At 33.5% G+C, this 25886-nt stretch overlaps 1 protein-coding gene across 13 annotated transcripts in view; it reads left to right on the top strand.

The window, feature by feature from the left end:
• The window catches only part of LOC125076319 (basement membrane-specific heparan sulfate proteoglycan core protein), a 156605-nt gene that overhangs the window by 118320 nt on the left and 12399 nt on the right, over positions 1-25886 (top strand). For 7 of the 13 annotated variants that reach the window (XM_047688424.1, XM_047688429.1, XM_047688426.1 and 4 more), the window contains 42 exons: positions 3020-3130; positions 3553-3663; positions 4384-4491; positions 4774-4887; positions 5614-5838; positions 6391-6510; positions 6898-7021; positions 7333-7442; positions 7521-7631; positions 8676-8936; positions 9172-9291; positions 10083-10136; positions 10719-10727; positions 12438-12571; positions 12865-12958; positions 13117-13254; positions 13660-13911; positions 14120-14316; positions 14535-14659; positions 14860-15082; positions 15160-15342; positions 15420-15562; positions 15666-15834; positions 15956-16167; positions 16249-16467; positions 16675-16947; positions 17105-17216; positions 17349-17446; positions 17523-17759; positions 18018-18108; positions 18277-18392; positions 18768-18945; positions 19318-19513; positions 19605-19765; positions 19853-20071; positions 20301-20487; positions 21467-21796; positions 22208-22424; positions 22650-22841; positions 23077-23365; positions 24184-24334; positions 24537-24717. In XM_047688424.1, the coding sequence (XP_047544380.1) occupies positions 3020-3130; positions 3553-3663; positions 4384-4491; positions 4774-4887; positions 5614-5838; positions 6391-6510; positions 6898-7021; positions 7333-7442; positions 7521-7631; positions 8676-8936; positions 9172-9291; positions 10083-10136; positions 10719-10727; positions 12438-12571; positions 12865-12958; positions 13117-13254; positions 13660-13911; positions 14120-14316; positions 14535-14659; positions 14860-15082; positions 15160-15342; positions 15420-15562; positions 15666-15834; positions 15956-16167; positions 16249-16467; positions 16675-16947; positions 17105-17216; positions 17349-17446; positions 17523-17759; positions 18018-18108; positions 18277-18392; positions 18768-18945; positions 19318-19513; positions 19605-19765; positions 19853-20071; positions 20301-20487; positions 21467-21796; positions 22208-22424; positions 22650-22841; positions 23077-23365; positions 24184-24334; positions 24537-24717 (6895 nt within the window). The remainder of the gene's footprint in view (positions 1-3019; positions 3131-3552; positions 3664-4383; positions 4492-4773; positions 4888-5613; positions 5839-6390; positions 6511-6897; positions 7022-7332; positions 7443-7520; positions 7632-8675; positions 8937-9171; positions 9292-10082; positions 10137-10718; positions 10728-12437; positions 12572-12864; positions 12959-13116; positions 13255-13659; positions 13912-14119; positions 14317-14534; positions 14660-14859; positions 15083-15159; positions 15343-15419; positions 15563-15665; positions 15835-15955; positions 16168-16248; positions 16468-16674; positions 16948-17104; positions 17217-17348; positions 17447-17522; positions 17760-18017; positions 18109-18276; positions 18393-18767; positions 18946-19317; positions 19514-19604; positions 19766-19852; positions 20072-20300; positions 20488-21466; positions 21797-22207; positions 22425-22649; positions 22842-23076; positions 23366-24183; positions 24335-24536; positions 24718-25886) is intronic. The other 6 variants (XM_047688425.1, XM_047688427.1, XM_047688430.1 and 3 more) reach the window with 6 other exon arrangements.

The raw sequence follows: 25886 nt of genomic DNA on the forward strand, positions 1-25886 counted from the left end.
AGGTCTACTTTAAATGGCACCACTACGACCTCTTTCCCTCTAGATCCAGTGATATCTGACTGTCTTCTTTAGTTCATTTTGTCCGAGAACCAGTGCTTTATTTTCTGTGTTGTAGTCTCCATTCGAGGACATGTCCCAAGTTTCTAGTCTTCCAAACGAAGCGCCCATTACCGCTTCAATTTGCTAACTCTGCGAGCTAAGACGTTCATCTTTAATTTTTTACGGAAAACATAATTACGACTTTATATATTTCCCCCTTTAAGAGAATACTAAGCATTTTACTTTATGTAGTCAAACATTTCCGATGTATAAAATACAAAAACAGAATAATTAAAATAATTGTATTATCAGTCGAATGAAATTAAAAAAAAAACGGATTTTCTGCAAATAGAAATATCTGACCTGGCGAACTGTTTAATTTTAAATATCATATACATATATATATATATATATATATATATATATATATATATATATATATATATATATATATATATATATATATATATATATATATATTTATATATCAGGAGTTACTTTTTTCTCATCTATCATCAACGCGATTTTCTTTTTTTATTTTGTTCTTTTTCGGTAAGTTTTTTACGATCTTTAAAGTTATCTATAAAAATTCACTCGAACTGTAATCTTAATTTTTAAATCAATTTGCACAATTGTGATTAGTGGGATTATAACATTATGACTGCATTACTGAGGGATATTTTAGGGAGCGTTTTTGTATGAGTGCACTGTGTAACATCCAAATTGGATTCATCCGTGGTTCGACGAAAGTAACATTATTTATTAAAAGCTTTCGGTACGTCTTTCGAAGTAAAAATCATGTAAACGATAATAAAGTTATTATATTTCCGAAATAATCATGAAAAACACAAATCTATATTATTTTATGATACAGTTAACTAATTTAATGAGACATTAAATACCTTTGTTCTTTGTCCTAAATATTGAATTGTATTTTAATATACTTATGGACGATATTCAATGATAATTTGAATAAAAATAAGCGTTTTATAACAGTCAAGGGTCCATTCAAAGATTCAATTAGTCGTATTTACGAATAGCTTTTGGCATTGCTGTTCTAACAAATTCCATTTATCAACTGTCAGTACCTTTTCATTAAAATTCATTCCTGACCAGCCGAAGGTATCTATGACCTAAATTGTTTCAAGTTTGCGTCATGTGAATTACTAACGTTTTATGTACAACAATATAGATAGTTAAATTGTAGTATTGATATTAATATTTTATTCCCATTCACACTTGTCTTAACGTGCACTTTAGATAAATATTGTAAACTGTATCTTGTGCTATACGCTGCATATCCAATAAAGCATATGTATTTCTGTGTTGCCAACATGTGTTTGTGATAAATAAAAATCGATACATGTCTGAATTTCTGAAAATGGTCAAAGAAATACCAAGTAATTTAACAGAAATGTCCTACTATATCATTTTGATGCCTTCGTTTAAAAAATTATAAATCTTCCAACACAGACGGACGGTTGTGGGCACACTACATATTTAGTCAAGCCCTAATGAGAAAAAAGTATACGAATATAAAAAAAATAATAATCAAAAATAATTCTCGAGATCCGTGATATACCGGTGAACAGAACATTGAGATCGCGAGTTCAAATTTGGACGATATCGCGCCGCTGATCTATCACACAGTGCTTAAGCTGTACACAGTTCATCTTTTGCTTAACGGCGAAGGAAAACATCGTCATAATAAATACCAATAAATAACTTCATCGTCATGATGATCTCTAGTCGAGATTTGGAATCAACTATGATATTAATTATGAATTCGTTATAAAAATCATATTGAATGACAGCGATGATAGCACCGAAATTTTGGAAGTAAAATTAAAGAAGATATAAGTACTCAAGTGGAATAGTGCCGTGTCATACATATAGAAACAGTGATCAAAAACTGTTTGTCGTGTAAATGTAGCAGAACTATTAGCAACTCGCATTGAATATGTAAAACCAATGTTTGTCTGTCTTTCTTTGATTGCATTACTAGGTTTTAACTGTTATATTTAACAAATATTTTTAATATAAGATGGGACAATGAAAACATATTATGCAGTTATATTTACAAAGTTAGTTCTAATATTTTAAAAATCGATTAAGTTATGAAATAAGCAGTGTGAAATTTAAAATAAATAAAAACGAAGTCTTCCCAGATAACGGTTTAAGCTATCTCAAACTTAGCCCCTATTTATTATACAACGTTAAGTTTAGCACGTAGGCCTGTCTTCGCCTACGGAATGTTAACTATCTAAAGGTGTTTCTGAAAATGTTTATGCCAAGGAAAAATGGCAGGAAAATCTTCGCGGAACGTCGCGTTTTTCTTACATTTTATTGTCGATTTATGCAAACATGTTTGTATGAGTGTTACGTGATCGCGTTCTCTTGACAACCCTTGTATTTGTTAGGTTGTAAATTTCAATCACTTGATATTTGTATTCGTTTCGAATGATACAATACAGCTTGACATATTGTTGTGTGATTAATTAACTATTCCAATACAAGCTGTAAATAATTAATATCAAACGCCTCCGTGAAACGAAACATTTTATCTTGGATATTTCAGCGATTGAGATCGTTAGATTAGCACCGAAACTTTAGTCTTAGTTTGATGACAGCAAACGAGTGTGTACTTGCCAATTAGCTGAACAAATATCTCTTTTAACTCGTAAAGTTGCTTCAAAGCTGTTTGTGCTAATATCATAGACCGCTTTGCCTACTGATGCATCAGATTTGTAAATCACGTATGATGAACTCAGCTAACGCCATCTAGTTAGTACATTGTAAATCAGCATCCGATAGAGGGCGTTTATATGAACGCAGTAACGACGCTGAATTGATTTTAAAAATTACGATAGATGTCGCTTACTGTAGACTACATGTTAGAGACGTAGAAATAAAGTAATAAAATCTTAGTAATTTTAGTATTATTACGCGTAAATCTCATTCGTATTTATTTTGTCAACAGAATCATGTGGCGTTGACGATTTCCGATGCTACAATGGAAAATGTATTGAAAGCTTATACCGTTGCAACGGAGTCATTGATTGTGCTTCTGGAGAAGACGAAAAAGATTGCGGTAAGTATTCGAAGCATAGTATTCATATATCTAAATATCGATAGGAACAAATACGTATTCCATTTATAAATCTAGTATATAAGGTTAAATTACAATATACGTCACAATAATCAGTCTAGCCGCTATGTCTAGTGTAGGGGGAGACTGGGTACGGTTGAACCAATTTAGCTTTCATTGCTTATAATTTTGTTATTTATTAACCAAGTGACGATTATGAGACATGAAATTCAAAGGTATACTTTTAGCTACAATATGGTTGTATCGTTATAGTTCGCCGATTACTATTTTTAGAAATATATGAAATTTAAGATACATATATACATATTTTTGTTTCAACCGTCCCCATGGCAGGGGCATGACTGAATCTGAAAGTCTTAAACTTTATCTTATTTCTTAATTGATTTCATTAATGTTTAAAACAGAATGTAGACGAGATGAATTCAAGTGTCTCGACGATGGATCTTGTATCGAGCTCAGAAAACGTTGCGATGGCTACAGCCATTGCGGGGATTCATCAGACGAACAAGATTGCTGTAAGTATACTTTACAAACACTAACTTGCCTATCTATTCTTAGTGGTATACATTACATAGTACTGATATATTAAACATGATACTATTAAAATTCAACATCTTAAGAATAGATAGGTTCTTGAAGAGTCTACAACATATGACAAAAGATAAGTAAACCTTTTTTTAATTAACCATTAATATTAAAGTGATTTTACAATTTTGACAATTTTCCCGCATGCTTCATAATTTTATTGGAACGGTAAGTATCACAATTACTTTACTGGTCTGGTGATCATGTCTGCAAAGACAGAGGCAGGTTTAAATGTAAGGATGGAACTTGCATATCGGTGCTTCTGAGATGCGATGGCTTTAGAGATTGTCCGGGCGATGGTAGTGACGAATTAGAATGTCGTAAGTAGCATCCATTATTAACAAACTAACTTATTCTGATCGTTAAATTACACCCTCTAAAACTATCTACTAACCAAGTATATACAAATTTATTTCAATAGCATGCAGATCAGACCAATGGCAATGTGATCACGGTAATTGTATCAAACGTAGTAAACGGTGCAACGGTCGTGTCGACTGTCCTACTGATAGATCCGATGAGAGGAATTGTGTTGGTAAGACACATTAACCATCTATTCATATTTATCATCTCATTATAATATCGTTTTGCTAGAAAATCGAAGAAAATGACAAAAGTATTGTTAACTTTAAGTTTGCATGTATTTCCAGCGAATGCATATTTTAAATGCAGAAATGGCAAGACGATACCCGAAAATCAGAGATGCAATCGTCGTTATGATTGCGACGCTGGCGATTATTCCGATGAACAAAATTGTCGTAAGTTGGTGATTTTTTTTCTGGGCGTCTTGTTCTGGCTTCTTCGTTCTTTGTTTCTTTTCTCTACAAACGTCATTTGTTTCTCTTTGTTTTGTTCATAGCATTTTTTCGCTATTTCTATTTCTTTCAGCACCAATCAGTGATTCATCTACACCTTTATTTACTTTTTCTTCCTCACTTCCTCATCTTGAACAATCAGCATTTATCGTATGTCTTCCTGAATTAAATTTCTTATAGGAATAGTTGAGACTTGTATTAAAAAAAATATATTTTACCGTTCAGCATGTGGTGACGGCGACTTCAAGTGTGACAATGGTTACTGCATACCTGCATACAAAAAATGTGACAGAACGCATGATTGTCAGGACGGTTCTGATGAACGACAATGCACTTACGGTTTGAAAACTTTCAAAATTCTTCTATACCGACTTACTATCCCCACTTAATGTAAAATAAATAATTTAATGGTGATGGTTACATATGAATGTGCCGCCCAGATGCTTAGAGCACGAAAGTAGTTCAAAATATATATTATTACAGTGCTTCATGCTTGCTAAATTAATATGTAAGCTAATTATTATATAAATTAAGTAGTTAAAGAATCTTCACCTTTTTTGTTTTATTTTTTTACGCATATACAAAATTCTAAATTTATTCAGCAAATTTTGACATATATAGTTACTAGACAAATTTCAAAACTATTGTAAGCAAAAAAAAGTGTTCGACCGAAGGTCCGTCTTAAATTTTCCTTGTTTTTTTCTGACATAAAATGTTTCTTGTTTTCGATTTTGCTCGAATTATTTTAATTTCTGACAAGTATTTACATCAAGAAATCTTTAATATTTTAATACAAAATGTAAATATAAAACTTGCTTTTAAAATATCAATTGATGATGACGTTAAACAAGTTGTAATGTTAAATTTTTATATAATACTCGCTTTACAGTAATAAAATCAATATATTATCAATCTACAGACACAGAATTTCGTTCGAATACTAATTGGTTTAGAAGTAATAATAAATTAAAACGTAATATATTTTTTAACAACTTCCTGAGAGAGCGAAATAAAAAAATTAACTGACTCTTAATTTTGGTTACGGCATATATTATATTATGGCAGGCACAGAATGCATGGCTTATCAATATAAATGCTCGCGTGGAGATTGCGTTCCGGCGGATTCATGGTGCAATGGAACTCGGGAATGCTCAGACGGCTCAGACGAAATGAACTGTCCCTGTAAAAGAGGCCAGTTCAATTGTCACGACGGGTCTTGCATTAATATTGCCAAGAGATGTAACGGTTACACAGATTGTCAACCTTACGGTGAAGATGAACTCAATTGCGGTAAGTGGAACGGGAGCTGAGCCTTTGTTATAATCTAGATGTCGTTCGTTACTTCGCCCATGTTCCTTGTACAAATCATCATCGTGCTCTTTGGGAGTTAAAAGAGGTATTATTTGTTGAGTTATTGTCGTCTTTGGAACATTGTTTATATGTGACGCGGTGTCGGTTTTGGGTGCATAAAAGTTAAAATAGTTCTACAGATACGTAAATTAATTAAAAAAAAAAAAATCGGCACTAGTCACATCAAAATCAATTCAATGCATTAGGCACGTGCATGACGAGAACGTTTGCATGGTAAATTTATGTATATTTGTGTATATATAACGTTTTGATGTAAGTATTTTTTATTTTACTTCGTTCGTATTTTAATCATATATTATAATACCATAAGTGAATTTTCAGTTTGAATTTCTGTTTTACTGTGTATTAATTATTTGTATTATAATATGTTTTTTATTCATATTAATATCAAATTATGTAGTAGAAAATAATTCAAAAGCAGAATATGAATACTAATAAGAGTATAGAGGATAATATTACTGGTTTTTGCAGCTCTATCTCGCTGTCCAGCCGATAGCTTCACATGCGATTATGGCTCCAGAGTTTCCTGTGCCAAGCGATGCGACGGTATACAGGAGTGCGACGCTGGTGAAGATGAAGATGGCTGTCCCGGTAAATACATAGAATAGCTAATTTCATTCACTGGCGATTGGCAAATCCGACTTTCGTCGTCGAATTTCGTTGTGTCTATTTAGTAGACACCCAAAAAGTTAAATCAACATCATAAGCTGAGGCAAATAAATTAGTATCTACATTATTTTTGGTGTTCATTATTTTAGAAATATCATAATAATTATATACCATTTAAATTGAATTTGTATTATGGTTGCTAACTGCAAATGCGAAAGTTTTCCAGTAAATGGCAAGCGAATATTTGGTAGAACTTAAATTAATCTGCGTTATTTGTTTACATTTGAACATCGACACAAAAAGTCATACCAGTGCTATTACTTTTGTTGGTGTTTTAGGTTATACAATTTGATTATGTTTCTTTTAAAGAGTGCAATCACATATGCGACGGCAAGTGTCTAGAAGATAGTAAGATCTGTGACCATATCACCGACTGTTCGGACGGCTCCGACGAGAAGGACTGTGACGAGTGCGACGGCCCGAATGACTTCAGGTAACACTAACTTGCTTTGATGGTAATTTAAAATGTTAACAAGTGCATTGCGACTGGTGTTGATCTAAACTATGAATACTGCGTATTATTCTCGACAATGCAATGCGAATCAAATGCGATATAAGTACATATGTCCATAGCGAAGTGCTGGTGTTGTTTGCGCGACTTTTTTTTAGTATAACTACATTTTGATTTCGTTTTTTTTTTGAAAGCCATTATTTGTTAAAAAATTCAAATGTTTTTATTATTATATGTATTAGACCTCGTCTCAAAGAACACGTGTCTATATGCCGTTGTTTGTTTGGTTATAGATGTAAAAATGGTGAGTGCTTAAATGCCGCTCTGCGTTGTAACGACGTTCCTGAATGTTCCGATTTCAGCGACGAACACGATTGCAATGTAACCATGATCTCAGAGCCATGTAAGTTTTTAAGATATTTCCTACTAACTACCCATGATATATTCATGGTTATCTTAATATGTATTTTTTTTTATTCAGCTGGCTGCAACGAGAATCAATTCCAATGCCGCAACGGTATATGCATCGACAAACAGTTTTTCTGCGACGGAAATCCAGATTGTACCGATAGCTCTGATGAAGAAAATTGCCGTAAGTTTTGCATATAGAAATTATTAAGAAAAATATCTAATTTATATAACGCTTCCTAACATTAAACGGCCAAAAGGAAGTAGAATAAAAGACGCACGTCAAAGTAACGTACACTTCTGTTTTCCACGCGGCTCAATGCACTAACACGCTTCGGAAACTGGGCACTGAATCCACGCCTACTACTTATCTAAAAAAAAAAAACAAAATTTATTTGCACCTAATACTAACAGCACATTTTAGACACAACGCATTATAAACCAACGAAGTTTTAGCTGAATATTCATAGTTCAAAGCATAAAGTATAAGTATAGTAAAATAGTTACAAAATTTTGATGAAACGAACATATAGGGTCAAATTTTGTTATAATATTATTATATGAAAATTGAAACTTAGCTGATATACAGCGTGGTTCATGATGAGGCCGTCCCGTCCAGCGATTGAGATGACTCCGTGTCACGAATCAGAATTTACGTGTTACGACGGCCGCTGCATCCCGCACATACGGCGATGCGACAATATCTATGACTGCTCGGACTTCTCTGACGAGCAAAACTGTTACAACTCGGGTATTCACATACCAGTGTTACAACCCTTGGTTATGGAATGTTGAATGTGTGTTCGAAAATTAAATGATTGTGGTATTCCAAAACGGCATATTATACTGAAGCCCTAGATCAGAAATTCCCTAATGCTTTGTTATTATTATTAAATTTATTTTTGTATTCAGTTAGCGCACCTATATTTTACACAGCATGTTATGATCCCATTAAAATTAGTTATTTATACATAGAATAGTATAGATTTAGTGTTTTTATGTTTTAAAACGAAATATAAAATTGCATGACGTTCAGAAATTAGAATAGTGTTCATGTTTTGTATTTGATAATAATAATAATATTTTATAATATTAAATAGTAGATGCTTTTTGCAATACAGTTGTAGCTACGAAATATATACCAATATCATAATAGTATATTTGATTTTAATAATATTTATATTGAAATAGGCTAATCAAAAAATTCAAATATAATAATATTTTTCAGCATGCGAAGATGGATACTGGCAATGCTTTACTGGTCAGTGCATACCTTTCAGTGGATACTGTAATGGCTACCCTGAGTGTTCGGATGCATCGGATGAGAGCGATTGTCCCACGACATTCAAGCCATTTACAACGGCTAATCCCACTTATGATTCTACTCCGCCCTACCCTTACCCTCCCTACGTGCCAATGACGACTCAGCGACCGATCTACACCACATCTTCGGTTCCTTATGATCCGTATAGACCGAACAGAAACCAAGGTAACAATTTTGTTTTTCTCTTGCTCAATGAAAAAATCCACATTAATAGAAACTCACTTAAAATGTAATACTGTTTGAAATTCAGTACGTTTTCTCCCAGGCACTTAGCCATGACATTTTGTAGAGTAACTAATGAAATTTCATTGATAGACACCAGTAAAATCTCTTGTAATATTAGAATTAAAACAAAAAAAAAAACAAATTTTCTTAGATGTAAATATTATCTATATATTAGGATGCGGCAAAAATCAATGGCGTTGTGAGAACGGGCCTTGTATAGATTCTCGTCTCCGTTGTGACGGTCACGTAGATTGTCCACATGACGACACGGACGAGCTCGATTGTCCAGCTGGCAGTAAGACCAACTCGATCTTGATAATAGAACTGCTTGAACTGATCCGTTAGCGATGAGAATATTCAGATACCGAATGACATCCGCTTATTTTGAATATTCTCTCTCAACTACTGCGTGGTCTGGAGGTCTGATTGTGAAACATCTTCTATCGATCACGTGAATTTAATTTGAAATTTACTTAAATCATTTTATAAATTAAATATTGTAATATATTCAATATTCACAGAACGTATGTATTAAGAAGATGTTTTCCAATGTCCTTAATTGACTGAAATTGATTAATCTTATGCCACGGTAACTAACGCTGACCTTAATACTTAATACTATTAAAGTTTAATTATAACAACAACCTTTTTTCTGAGAAAGGTCTATTAAACTATGAGAATTATTTAATATTATTACTGACTTACTTTTAAAAATGTGTGTTATTAAAATAGCTAATCAATGTGTACAGATCACTACGGTACTGTTACTATATTAAAAAAAAAAAAACAATCGTTTTCTTACGCGTTGTAGAATTATCTATTTGATGTATGCGTTTTGACGTGGATTTTTTTTTAAAACACTTTTATATGTCAACTTCGTACATTTGCTAATAGTTATATGCATTATACTGAACCGTAAGCGAAACGAATTGTTTGTTGGATATAACAACGGACATGAAACGTACTTAACCGTCAATATATAAATGCTTGTTTTTAAGTTGGGGATAATAATAATTAATCTTAATTTTAGTTAACTCGGTATTTTTTATTTAAAGCAATGTTAAAAGATATATTTTTCTATTATAGCGCCCATTGCTCTGGATCTCAAGACTTACCCGGATAAGCAAACTGTTCGCAACGGTGAGTAAATTATTACTTAACGATTAATTAACAATTCTTAAAATTAAAATACAAATAAATTAATCATAGATTTTTCTATAAAAATATTTGCTGACGTTGGATTTATATTTTATATCACTTTGCAAAACACAATTTGCCACAGTTGATTTTTAAGTAATAAAACATGCGTTTAGTAATGATGATTCTAAAAATTTCTCCAATCTGACGAAAGGCTTGTCGAAAGGAAGTCAGGTGAGCTTATAAACGTTGGGCATAACATTAAAATTAGTAAGCCCCAATAAAAGTATTTCATTTATACCTTTAATTGTATTTTTTATCGACGTTCAGTTTTTGTTTTTACTTTAAGATGAACATTTTAAACAATTAATTCTATTTAAAATTATTCGACATTCTTATCAGAAAAGGTAATAAGGATACTTAAGTAGGTAAATACTTACACTCTATTTAAACCAACATTACTATAGGCCTAGTGATCACTTTAACACCTATGTTACTGAGGTGGTGGATTTAGTTATTATTTTAAAATAGATTTAATTCAATAATATAATAATATTCTATATTTCTTTCATGGTGGTGGAACAGCCCATTATGGTGAGTCAGTGTATCTATATTAGGGTGCACTAAGGGTTTTAAATTAACTCTTAATATTGTTGGATTGACATTCATACATACTACATATTTAACAGATATTTTATTTTTGGCTTCATAATCATTTTTGGCGTTTATATTTATATATAATACTATTTATATTTAAGCGCGAATTGTTATAAAAATATATAAATATACGGCACTATTTTATAATTAAAAAAAAATCCAATATCTTTTTCATCAATCGCGCGGCAAAGATCTTAAGTTTTTGTATGCTATATATTCACTTGAAGTATATAGCGTCTTTAATCATAGGTAAATTAATAAGAACTAACATAAGGCTTCGGCTATAAATATTATTTAAGGGGTTATTAGTTAATTGTGTAAGTCCCTTCCTCATTCGAATTCATTATTGTCATAGTAATTAAAAGAGAAAAATCAAAGTTTTATTGAACACTGGCTAAAAGACGTTACTCTAAGTAAAGTCATAAATTTAGTAAACCGCATTTTTAAATACTTTAACGTTTCAATTTTAGTAAAGTAAAAAGTAATTGTCTCTTATCTCATCATCTCTCATCGAAATAATGTTGTATATCTATATACGTCGATAACGTTATAAAATTATGTATTATGCAGAATGAGTGAGCTGTTTTTTTATTTATTTTTTTATGAATAAATAAATACTTATAATAATTCTGATCAATTAATATTCAATGAAATTAAAATCAGAAGATTTGAATCCAAAATGAATATGCTTATTATTATTATTTTAAAGATCATGGGTATTTTAATTAAAATATTGAAGTAATAATTTATACGGTAAAGCTACCACACGTAAACACATCACGTAAAGATTTAACGTGTTACGTCACGACGTCGTGACGTGGTAAGTTGCACGTTACAACATCGTCAGTAATTGTTACATGTTACAGCCTCGGGACGTGGCATGTTGCGATATCTATAACACGATTACGAATTTCATTAACACGACGTCACAACATTAAACGATGTCGTAACGTCTCTGTGTGGTAGCCCTCAGACTTTGACACTAATTATTATGAGTATCATCAGGTTACCAAAACTCCAAGTCATTATTGATTATCACCGGGGACTCATCGCATGAAATTTGTAACAATGCATTAATTGATAACAATTATGCGATAGATTTAATTTTTCAATCACTAAAGTTTTTCAAGAAAACTACATTAATCAATCACACTGGGATAAAACAATATAAGTATATATATAGTATTTACAATTTGGTCATATATATAAAATGATTAAAATATTTCGTGTTTGATAAATAATTGAAATTACATATTCCCTCTAATATTATATTTGTATGTACAATACATATTATTAATATACATACAACTATTTTTCGTTGGGTTTTCAATTGCATTTATAAATTTAAATGGTTATTTTAAGCATCTAAAGGACTTACCATAGCCTGTGATCGTGTATTATTGGCATTTGATAAATCGAGAAAGGGAAGTCCGCCTCAGGACTAATGCTATTGAATGCATGCTTTCCACAGCGGTGTGCCGACCTTTCGTGACATATCCCGTGGAACTTCAAACCACAAGCAGTGGAAGCTTATAAAGGACTGTTTACATTTTGTACAATCGAACAAATATGTATGGCTGCATGTATGCAACAATGGTTTTGGGGATACATTTTAGTATAATTGAGTAAACAGCAAAATCATTATAGGTGGTGACGTGGTATTCTCGTGTCGAGACGAAGGGTTACTCCGAGCGCCCGTGCGCTGGATCAGAGAAGGTGGTAGATCCCTGAAACCTGGTTCCATTGATAGAAATGGACGTCTCGAGTTAACCCAAGTGACTGTAAGTCTCGATTCCTTAAAATATTGTAATAAGTTTATATATTAATAAATAATATAAATCAACAATAAACAATAATAATTATGTTAGAATATAATCTATTATAATAAATCTATATTGTAATAATATGATATATATATATATAAATATAAAAAAAGACTGTATTTTTGCGATATTAATAGACTTCAACACTGTATAGGACCGATGTAAGTATGTTTAAGTTGTAGTTAAAGGATAAAAATAAACTTAATTTTAACCTGGGGCCACTATTATTGTAATTGTTTCTTATATTATAGTCAGCTGATAGTGGAGTCTACATTTGTCAAGCACCACGTTATTTAGGAGAGCCTGGATCGGAACTTAGAGTTACTTTGACAGTCGAAAATGCTCGTAAGTTAAACACCTTTTACGTTAACATTTTACGCGCCATTTGTAATCATTTGATATAAACATTATTAAATATATTACTACTATACTATACTATAATATTCATTCCAATACCACTATGATTACCAATTTTTTAAGACAACACGCTCTATCTCTTCTAGAATCAAATACATACAAACCGCCGTTCAAATTTTGTCAACCGAACCAAGCTACTTGTGGTAACGGACAATGTATTCCAAATACGGCCGTTTGCGATTCAAGAAAAGACTGTTCTGATGGATCTGATGAAGAAAATTGCAGTAAGTAACACATAGAAAGTCATGCTATTGCAACTGCGGGAGTTCTTCGCAATTATTAGGGCAAGGAAGGCTTTGTTCGTGCAAAGAATGAGACGGAATGTTATTTTCATTTTGACAGCTTTTGTTGAGGATCAAAATAATTCTTTCGCAAATTGTTATTTTACCCGTATCGATACGGGGACAATAAATTGATATCGCTTTAACTTTCTTTACTTATTGATTTTTTTTTAAATGTACTCTTTAAGTCTGTGGCATTCTGACCTATTTTTACTAAAGTTTTGTTTAATTTCCTGAGATCAAAGCTATTATTATTATAAATAGAATTATTGTGATAACTAATAACATAAAATAGCAGCAGTAACTGTTGACAACATGGAATTTTTACAAATCGCTAAAAAATTCCAGACCGTAACGGCAAGTGTGAACCAAATGAGTTCCAGTGCGCTAATCGTAAGTGCGTCTTGAAGACCTGGCTTTGTGACAACGACGATGATTGCGGGGATGGTTCCGATGAACTGAACTGCGTAGCTACCGACCCGAATCAGCAATGCCAACCTTATGAGTTTGCTTGTGCCAGCAACGATCAATGCGTTCCTAGAAGCTTCCAGTGCGATACCTACAAGGATTGTTTCGACTCGTCCGATGAACTCGGCTGCAGTAAGTTTTCTTCTTTGCAGATAGTTAACATTTCTTACATGATGTATTTAGAATTATTTTCTTGTTTATTTATAATTTGACGAACGAGCACAAGATTACGTCGTATTTCAAAACTGTCGATACGCTTATTCGTTTATAGAACATAATATTATAATTTTTTGTCCTAATATTTACACATAAATGATAACACATTATTATCATATTCTAGTACCGGTGCATATAACGAGGTCTCCAGCTCCATCAAACGTTAAATTAAATCCTGGTGATACATTAACCCTCGTCTGCGAAGCCGTGGGTGTTCCAACGCCTCTTATATCTTGGCGACTTAACTGGGGCAATGTGCCTGAGAAATGTACTTCTACTAGCGTAAATGGTATCGGAACACTAACCTGTCCAGACATGCAGGTATGTTTAATATATCAAAGATATGACATAATTATATATTTAATTAAAATTTAACAAATAACATTTAAGTTAAACATACAGATTAATAAAAAGATGTTGCACTAAAATGTTGGACGGGATATTATACAGGATATTCCTAGATTACTTTTTATAGAATAAATTTTAGAAATAATATTGCGTTAAATTTAATGAAATAAATTAATCTTGTCGATTTGCAGTCGGAAGACAGCGGTGCTTATTCCTGTGAAGGTATCAACAACAAGGGTACAACATTCGCTGCACAGGACGCCATTGTTTACGTTAATAGAACTGGAGGAGTATGTCCAATTGGATACTTTAACAGGTAAATAGTGTATTTGTCTTATTGACTGGCCATATTTGGGAATGACGTCATAGTTACTTATTGTATAGCTTCTGGCTGAAGCTATACAACATGTGGCTATGCCTATGCTTTTTTTTTAATAAAAATGAATCCCTAATTTTGTTTCGAATACAAATACTCGGATAATGAAGTATAACTATTTTAATTGTGGTTTGTTACAGCGAGGCACGGTCACAAAACGAATGTATCCGATGTTTCTGTTTCGGAAAATCAACTCAATGTCAAAGCGCTGATCTCTTCATCTTTAATATGCCGACTTTGCTCGGTGAGGGAGGTACTAGGCTAGTTGGAGTTAACCAAGACTATAACGGAGACGTTCAGGTCGACAAACAGCAAGTCATCACTAACCAATATTACTACCAACCATTGAAGAATGGAGCAACGGTTTGTTGACAATGATTAAGTGTTAACTCGTTATTTTTTACCTCTAACAACGTACTTATCATTATGAAAAATTCCAGGTAACGAAATTAGAACACGTGACTTGGTCTAGAAATACTGGTACACATCCATACATTACTCTACCAGAAACGTATAATGGTAATCAACTCACATCATACGGTGGCCACATAAAGTATAGAATTACACCCCACTTTTCTAACCGATATGGTGCTAGCGATAGCATTCCTGATGTCATTATTTTGGTAAGTTATATTTTTTAATAAATTCCGTATAGTATTTTCAAGTATTTGATATATCAACTAATTATAATAATTTCTAGGGAAAATACCAAACATTGCTCCACAAAAGTCGTAACGACCTTTTCCGCGATCCATACATAAGCGCCCGCTTGACGCCTGGAAATTGGCAGAAGCCAACATCAAGAGGACTAGTATCAGCTTCACGAGAAGACATAATGATGGCGTTAGTATAATCATCTATATAATATCTAATTAAAATAAATATGCAAGATTATTTTATGATGACCTGGATTATATCCATTATCGATTATTAATAATAATTCCAGATTGGATGATGTTGAATTAATACTCTTGCGAGCTGATTCAAATAACGCCGGTGTTAATATAACTGAGTTCACTATGGAATCTGCTCAAATGAGTAATGTGGGACTTGGAGCTGCCAGTCTGGTCGAGGAATGTTCTTGCCCATCCGGATATAAAGGACGATCGTGTGAGGTGAGCACAAAATTAACAAATAAAAATATAATGTTAAAACTTTACTGTCATTAGTCAATGTGTCTATGTATTTACGATTATTTTTATTGCTTATCTCTAACCACACAATAAAATCATATAGAAATGTGCCGATGGATTCGAAAGACAAAACTTAGGACCTTGGAACGGCACTTGTGTACCAAAGGCTCCGTGCCCACCACTCACCTATGGCGACCCGAGCAGTGGTGGTGACTGCAAGCCTTGTCCCTGTCCATTGACAAACAGAGGCAATCAATTTGCTAGCTCTTGCTCAATTGGCCCCAGAGGAAATGTAATCTGTGACTGCCAACCAGGGTACGTTTAAAAATGTAATATCTGTTACAGTTACCAAGGCAAAATTGTCTTTTTTTTTTAATTTTTATTTAATTTTCACAGATATGAAGGATCTGACTGTAGTTACTGCGCTCCTAATTACATCGGTAATCCCTTGTTGGTCGGTGACTCTTGTAGACCTAAACCCCCAGACCCACACTGCAACCCTCTAGGAACCAGCCAAGTTCGTCTTCCTGACGAATGTGTATGCAAAGAAAATGTCCAAGGACGCTACTGTGACCAATGCAAGAACGGCTCGTTCTACCTGTCCGACGACTTCAGGTTAACTTTTTACTGCTTCTATAATTACTTGAATAGAATAGATCGTATCTTGTTTACTGGGATGATTTGGTAGTTCGTTTAGGCTACCGCTCATTCAGTAGTTATAACAATATCATGCAATGATTAAGTGTGCGCTTATTGCAGATTAATATATTTTAATTTTAAAATAAATTATCCATAATTATGACGTTTCGTACTTTTTTACAGACATGGTTGCGCACTTTGCTTCTGCTCTGGAGTTTCACAACAATGTATGATCAGTAACTTGCGCCGTAAAACTACGACAGTACGTTTTAATGTACCACAAATAGTTAACCAAGTGAAACTGTACAAGAGTGCGCCGATAGGACCTGCTGGTTCAGTCAGATATAACGTCCCCGTAGAAACAGACATGCAACCTGAACTCGTTAGAGGAGAGATTACTGTGAACAACTTAGAACGTTCTCAACCTTCCATCTTATACTGGAGTCTTCCTATCAGGTATTTTATTGTGTTATTATAATAAAAATGTTTATTATAGTCAATTGGTAATGGTTAGTAAGAAGAGTAAATAATATTAATTAAAAAGAGTAACTATCAGAAATGCAGTTACTTTTCACATTTCATGATTAATAAAGCTATTTTTTTTACTTTTTAGTTTTGCTGGCGATAAAGTTACAGCCTACGGTGGATACTTATCATACGAACTTCGCCACGTGCCTACCTATGGCGGTTTGAAAAACACGGCCGCTGACGTCCAACTCATAAGCGTAAGTTACCGTTTTAAAATTTACTGATCTCCTCAAAAGAAGAGCAAATCTTAGCCCAACAGTGGGAAATTTACAGTCTATTACTTTATATTTGTAAAAAGTGATAATTACCGTAACAAAAAATGTTTACAGGACAACAGTTTAACTTTCCATTACTTCGGTAACTTTATGCCAGCTAACGACGGCTACTTAAACGCAAGCGTTCAGTTCTTAGAAAAGGGATGGCAGAGGTAAATATTGACTATGATAATATTTAATTGCAGTAATAAGGTTTAATTTATTAATATATGAACTATATTTAAATAGACCCGATGGCAAGCAAGTTTCTCGTGAACATTTCCTGCTCGCCCTAGCCGATGTGAAGACTATTTTGATTAAAGGAACGTACTCTAGCAATACAGACGTAGCTTCAATTGAGAGTGCTAGTATTGATACAGCTGAGCCCGATGGCGATGGTCCCATGGCACAGCACGTAGAGCAGTGCCAGTGCCCAATGGGCTACGTTGGAACATCTTGTGAGGACTGTGCTCCAGGATACACCAGGTCATTGAAATATCATATTAATTTTTTTTAATTCTTTTACAAGCTATGATTTCTTCTTTACTGGTTGTATTATAATATATTCTATAGATAATTGAATACACAATAAAATAAACAAGAATATAACGTTATATTTGTACTTTGAATTCAATTCATGGAAATTTAAGAAACCAGTGAAATAATTTAATCATTTCTATTACTGTTTATTTTTACTTTTATTACAGGCCCGAATAGAAAATAATTCTGTTTTTTTATTTACAGAAGTTCAAGTGGTCTCTACTTAGAACATTGCGGTCTTTGTGACTGCAATGGTCATTCGACTATGTGTCACCCAGAGACTGGTGTATGCTATGTAAGTGTTACACGTCAAGAAACGTATACAATTACTATCATACAAATTTTGCTTCTCACAAGAATTCTTTGAAAATCTGTATACAATATGTAATTTTGATATCGTTAGTTTCGTTACCTCAAATTTATTGGAACTTCTGTTATATATTGTTTTTTTTGTGATTTTGAGGATTGTGCTGATAACACGGCTGGTCCAAATTGTGAATTCTGCAAGGATGGCTTCCAGCAAGACCAAAACAACAACTGTGTTCCCATTGACAATACACCGATACCATTTATATGCAAGTGAGTAATTTACTAAAAATATTTTTGGTCTTATTATCACGTCACGTCAAGTAGCTACTTTAGAAAGCTACAGATTATGTCACCGCCGGGTTATATCTATAAAAAGTCAAAAAGTGGGTTTGTCGCCCAAGGAATTTTCTATAGCATTCTGGAGTTTGGTAGTTGGCATTGTCCATACTTCATAATCATAATATTTTTAAAATAAATATGGTAATTATGAACTTACCATCATAATTATATAAATATACTAAATTGTTATTATTGTATGTTATGAGTCAAATCGAATCGAATTAATTAATCGAAAAATTAGGTCCAATCAATTTTATAGACTATATTAAAATTATAAAAATATATAATTCTAATATAATGTTTCAGCTGTGATCCAAGAGGCGAATCTCTTCCTTGTGATTCTTCTGGACGTTGTCAATGCAAACAGAACGTTGAAGGCGAAGGCTGTGACCGCTGCAGACCTGGCACATTCGGTCTTGACCATAATAACCCACTCGGTTGCTTCTCATGTTACTGTTCTGGCGTCACTAAAGATTGTCACGAAGTAAGTAAAAAAAAATTTACAACATAATACACCGTAAACGTAAACAAAACACGATAGATAATGTGGTTAAATAAAACACAACAACCATAATTATCACAATTTTTTATGTGTGAGTTGGACCAAATTATATATACCAGTATTTATTTTACTGCATAAAAAAAAAAAATCATTTCTAAGGCTGTTGATCAGCTAATCATTAGATATGATGCGGCTCATAATTTTCTCTTTTTATCTCTGTAAAAACATTCTGTATATAATTATCGAATTTGTAGCAAATATAAAGTATATTATATTTATTGAATATATATTTAAATCTATTGGAATATCACTTCCGACGTAATTTAAATATAACAACGATATTCATTATTTCAGGCCAGTCATTATTCAAGAATACCATTAGCTGCTCCCATTTTCGGTGAATCCTACGGCGGTTACACACTTATGGATTTAAATGCTGACCAAGTCATTAACGACCAATTTATACCGTCACCTAAAGAGAGTGAACTTATGTATGTCTTCTCATCAATACCCTATGACGAGCTGTACTGGTCCTTACCTGTTTTCCCAGGTATTTTTTTACAATATAATGTAGCCATTTCATTTTGATCAGTATTAACGTATTATGTTTATAATACAACGCTTCCGGTTTATTTCTGCAGGAAATCGAGTTCTGTCTTATGGAGGCACTCTATCACTAACACAGAAATTCCTCAGTGGTGATCCTGAAGAATCAACACCTGGAAGGGATGTTGTTCTCGTTGGTGAATACCTCTCAATTTACTGGAACAACCCAACTACTATGAGATCTGGTGAAGCTTTGGTAAATATCTAATATTTATATTTTTATATCCAATACAGCTAAATAACAAAAGACAACAATATTAAAATGCACAATTATTCTTTACAGAGCTATCAAGTTCCATTACGTGAGACCAACTGGTATAAATTGAACTCACCCGAAGCGGCTAGTCGTGATGAATTTATGTCTGTGCTTAAGAACCTGAAGAGAGTGTTAGTCCGAGCTACGATTGCAGAAAATATTACATCTACTGCAATTGCTGATGTTTCTATGGATACTGCTGTCGAGAGCTACGACGCTGCAGCTCCTGCGGCTAAGGGTGTAGAGGTAGGTTATAGTGATGATAACTACCATATACATCCAATATAACTTAGTCCTAAACAGTATTTCGAGTTAATATACTTAAATTAAACAAAAACAAAGGCTTTCCATTTTATATATTATGTTTTAATAATATTAACAAAAATTTAAGCTAGTACCGCTATTATTACAATTATTATTATTTATATTTTTTTAACAATTATTATTATTATATTCTTTAAATATACATTTTTAGGTATGCATGTGCCCAGAAGGTTACACTGGCACTAGTTGTGAGAACTGTGCTGCTGGTTTCTATAAGGACAGGACTGGATACTGCAGACCGTGTAACTGCAATGGCCACGACTGCAAGCTGGTTAGTTACGACGAGGTCGTTTGTAACTGCCGACCACCATTCACAGGACCCGATTGCTCTACTGTTGGTAAGTGACATAGCCGGACAATGAATACATTTATTTATTTAAAAAGTTCTAGCGATCTTGACAAAATTTTCAGTACCATTCACAATGGTTCCAAAAAAATACGGTAAATATTTAATTATAGTAAATATAAATTCAATAACTTAGAATGAAGAAAAGAGATTAACTACTTAATTAATTTTATGACCATTAGGCCTTATCATGGAACTACACCCCACTATTCACGACAAATATCCAATGTCGTCTGTAGTTCAAGTTACGTTTACATGCAAGTACAGGGCACCTGAGCCCTTGAGCATTCAATTTTACTTCGAGGGACGTGCGATTCAACCTGGAAAAAGTTATACCAAATCGAGACTTTCCAAAGATGGTTGGATTGGTGAACACGTATGGCATACCCATTGGAATACGAAAAGACAGGGAGAAGTTTACGAATGTCGAACGATAACTGCTAATGGATTCACTTTAGGGGTATTATCTACCACTTTACCAGAAAAAGGTAGTCTTAACCGACAAGGTTTGGTACCATCATTGTCCAGCTGTGTGTTTCAGCTAATACCGTCTCGCTTTATCGATATTTCATCTTCGTACTCCTGTCGAACAACATTGGCAAGTTTCAATGTTAAGAATACTAATAACGTGCCGTTCCGTTCATTTTCAGTTTTATGTTCCGTTTCAATAAATGTGAATCATAACTAAATTAGATTTGTTATTCGTTCTGTTCAAATCGTAACTTTGTAATGTGTCAGTAAATTCGTCCTAATTGAAAGCCACTGTGTCGTCGATGCTATTTCCATAATATGTATTTGTCGCTATTACGTCAAGCTTATTATTATTAGAATTTATTGATTTAATATATAAATTATTTGCTTAAATTTTATTTATTCTAAAAAATTAATTATTAATAGATATAATTGCTAAAATGCTGCATTAAATGATTGTGTATGAAGCTATACTAATGTTGATTATTATGTAATTATAGGCGGTGAGCCAATCGAGACCAGCACCAGACCACAACCTCCTCCTCAAAGCACTGTTGTAGTGAAGATCACGAGCCCGACTATCAAGATCCAGAAAGTAGGAAGCACGGTCAACTTCACATGCCAGGCTCAAAGTAGAATGACCACTAATCCTCTGCAAGTCAACTGGTACAAGGCTGATGGGTATTTGCCACAAGGCAGGCATCAAATAGATACCAATACTGGCTTATTACTTATAATGAACTTACAAGTATCTGACAGTGGAAAATACATTTGTCAGACTAGTGACGGTATCTCGACGGGTCAAGCCATCGCTACTCTTAAAGTACCAGGTATGTAATTATACATATTTTTTGATATCACTGAAAATAAGCTATTAATTATGTATCATTGTATTAATTTACATGCTTACTTAATGGAATAGTCGTACCTGATTGGATATTTTATGCAAAAGGTAATTTTATTAAATTTAATCAATAAACTTATTCGTAAACTAAAATCAACTCGATAGTAGGGTTTTGTAAAAGGTCGTATGAGTAGGTACCAACCACTCATCTGATCTAACGGCACCCACCTACCGCCAAAAAGGAATACTTACTATTTATGCGTTCCGGTGTGAAAGGTGGGTGAGCTAGTACTACAGGTATAAGGGACGTAGCATTTTAGTTCTTAAATGTTAGAAGTGTTAATATTTCATACTTCACCAATATAAAAAAATAAATGATTTTATTATATAATTTCAGTGAATGAAATGACATTACCAACTGTGTCAATAAGTCCATCAGTGAAGGAATACTATGAAGGCGACAGGATTGAACTCACATGTGCGACCACTGGTAACCCGGCACCGAGGATCACTTGGCAGAGGGTCGCTAACCGACCACTGCCTCGTTCCACAGTAACCTATGATGCCTTGCTTATCATAGACGACGCCAACGTTGAAGACTCTGGTGAATACAGGTTAGTTGTTTGCTTAAATGATTTCAAAAAAGTTATTCGGATTTCGTAAATAGCTTCCCGTTGTTCTAGAGTAGATACTTTAGTTACACTTCTCGAATAGAAACAAATATTAGTTGAATTAAAACACAAGTTACTCAGTTACTTTTATCGTATGGTATAGATGTTATTTAACAATCACATACACAACATTTCATCTTGAAATTATATATTTTTTTTTTACTTTAGATGTATCGCGTCAAATTCGGCTGGCTCGACTGACCGCACCGCTATTGTAACGGTGAGACCGAAGCCATCTAGACCACCGAAGCAGAAACTAACCGTTTCGTCATCATCGACCACCATTGACGAGGGACAGAGCACTCGAGTTGTATGTACTGGAACGGCTAATATACCACCTGGAACTATAGACTGGATCAGGTAAAATACTTGGGTGCCAATGTACTTTCTATACAATTAACTGGAGTCAGTGCCATTTTTGGAGGGTTTGTGGAAGTTATATGTTGGAGAATCATAGCTCAAGCAGTGTTTGCTAGGTGGCCATTTAGTTAATTATTAATATTCATTTCAACTATCCTATTTATTAAGATAAGTGTAAACTAGTTTATTATTAAATAATGTTTTTTTTATTTACATAATAACCGTTTTCTTTCAGGCAAGACGGAAATAACTTCCTGCCTAATGTACGCGCCGAGAACGGAGTCCTTTACGTTGAATTAGCGGTTCCCGAGAACGATGGTGTCTACATTTGTCAGACCACCCCGTACATTAACATAAACCCTGAGCTAGTCGTATTGAAAGTCATACCCAACAGGCCACCCCCGCCTGAAGAAACATCAAACATTACGCTCTCTGTTAATCAGCTCAAGATACCCACCGGTGGTAGTGGTACAATCGAATGTATTCCACAAGGATATCCCTTGCCCCTAATTAAGTGGACTAAGGTAAGACAATACACTCTCTCACACATATACACATACATACACACAAACACACTCAATTAAACACACTATAGCCCGTTGCTAATTTACACTATTTATATATTTATTGACGAATTGAGGCGAACCGACCCTTGTATAATTTTCATACGATACATTATATAACCGAGTATGTCAAAATGTTTCAGACTATTATCGAGTTTAGGCTTCAATTTCTTATCTAGTCCCTTTAGACACGTATCAATGCCGTCTCTAAATACTAATATACATTACATTTAATAAATATAAATATAAATAAATAAATAAATATAAATATTGGACAACATCACATACATTACTCTGATCCCAATGTAAGTAACTAAAGCACTTGTGTTAGGGAAATCAGAAGTAACGACGGTACCACAGACACCCAGACCAAAGACAACATAGAAAACTAATGAACTTTTTCTACATCGACTCGGCCGGGAATCGAACCCGGGACCTCAGAGTGGTGTACCCATGAAAACCGGTGTACACACTACTCGACCACGGAGGTCGTCATTCATTATTATTAATATTAATAATAAATTAATATTAATAAATAATAATAATAAATTAAAATTAATATTTAATGCTTGTGATATTTCATTGGACTTAAAGAGGTTTTAATTTTTTTAGTTTTAAAAACCAACAACTTAACTTAACAATCTTTAACAAGACTCCTAAGTCGAACAAAATGTGTAAAAAAAATTGTATTCATTGCACATTGACTGAATCGTGTTATGAATAGATGGTATTTAGTGTAACCTCAGATAAATTATTATATATTTGTAATTCTTGTACAGTATCAAGAAAGATTTGGACCAGGTACGAGTCAAAGAGACAACACTCTAGTCATTACCAACGCGCAAGACAGTGACGCGGGATACTATCTCTGCGAAGGAAACGTCGACGGCAGGCCCGTTGTCAGCAGCTACATATACGTTGAAATCGAACGTGAGTGATTATTATATTATATTAATAATAATAATAATTTATTGGCAAGTAAGAAATATTACAAAAGAAAACTTATAAAAAAAAATTAGGCGGTGCGGGCCACGTCCTTCTAGAAGGACGACGAGCTCCAACTCCAGCGAAGATCTGCTAATATGCCTTTCTGTTACACAAGTTGATATTTATTTTTTTCAAATTGTACCAGGTCGTGAAGCCCCTCGAGTTGACATCTACCCTCAGGGCGAAAACTCAGTGACGCTAGGAAGCCAATACGAACTGCATTGCTACGTTAATGGTGGTATTCCACCACCAGTTGTCACTTGGGACAGGAACGGCGGAAGACCATTCTCACATCATGTGCAGATACAACAAAATAATAAATTGAGGTCAGTAAAATTAGACCTAACAAGTTCAATTTGTAAATAATATTTATAAATACAATTCATTATCCCGTCAAAGTGTGTTTTTCAGTCCCGGGCGCAATCATAACAGCTCGCTTATCTTTCAAACCTGAGTATAAATTACAAAGTGTTGCTGTTTGGCGATAAAATAGTACCTTACCAGATGAGTCTGAACAAAAGGCCTGCTATCAACTAAGAAATTTATTAAATAAATTATGAATCGTTGCTGTTCTCCTTTACATCTCATGTCTGTGAAAACTGATCATTTATAAAAGGCTAACCCACGGCCTTTTAATTACTCCAATAATCATCACTTTTACCAATTAAATGTTGAAGCTAATTTTAACACACTTTGCACACACATTTAATCTACAACCTGGATAGGTCTAGGCTTACCTGATGACTGGTCATCATATATTCTACCGTCAAGCACCAGTATGTAGTACTGTTATGTTCCGATTAAAAGAGGTTGAAAGGGAACTGTTATCTAGTGCCCGTGACAGAGCGACACAGTGACAGTGACATAACACCTAGTACGTAATGTTGGTGGCGCATTAGCGTTATAAGGGATAGTTAATATTCCTTAAAGTGCCAAAGTACTGGTCACAACATAAGCTAGTCATATTGTCATTGACTTGACGATTGTTGTAGTAAGTTCTATTTCAGATAAAAAAAGAAAAAATAATTTGTTCGAATCGGTAATTTGTACTTTGAACAGTAGTTGTTGTGTTGGCTTAATGGATTTTTTAACGAGTAAACCCTAGGTTAAGTTAAGATTCATAAATAAAACTACTTATGTTAAGTGTACATTAATGTTTAAATCAATTAAAAATTTGCTACGAACTGAAACTATAAAATAACTTAATAATGAGTTGACTCCTTAGTAGGGACAATTTCTAATAAAGATTAATATTTCAAATCGTGTTTTCATGCTGCGGTATACATACGCTTTATAGTATAAAGACCGTTAGACTAAAGGAATGTTAAAACTGAATTATAAATAGTTTTAAGCAATGTAAGACGTCTTGAATATTTGGACTTTCTACTTTTGTAATCTATAAATATAATAATATTGGAATGTATGTTTGTAACATTAAAATAACCGCGTATTATTAAATGCATACACGGTACATATACTTAAATAACATTTTTTA

Source organism: Vanessa atalanta, chromosome Z, assembly GCF_905147765.1.
Source record: "Vanessa atalanta chromosome Z, ilVanAtal1.2, whole genome shotgun sequence".
Classification (NCBI taxonomy): Eukaryota; Metazoa; Arthropoda; class Insecta; order Lepidoptera; family Nymphalidae; genus Vanessa; species Vanessa atalanta.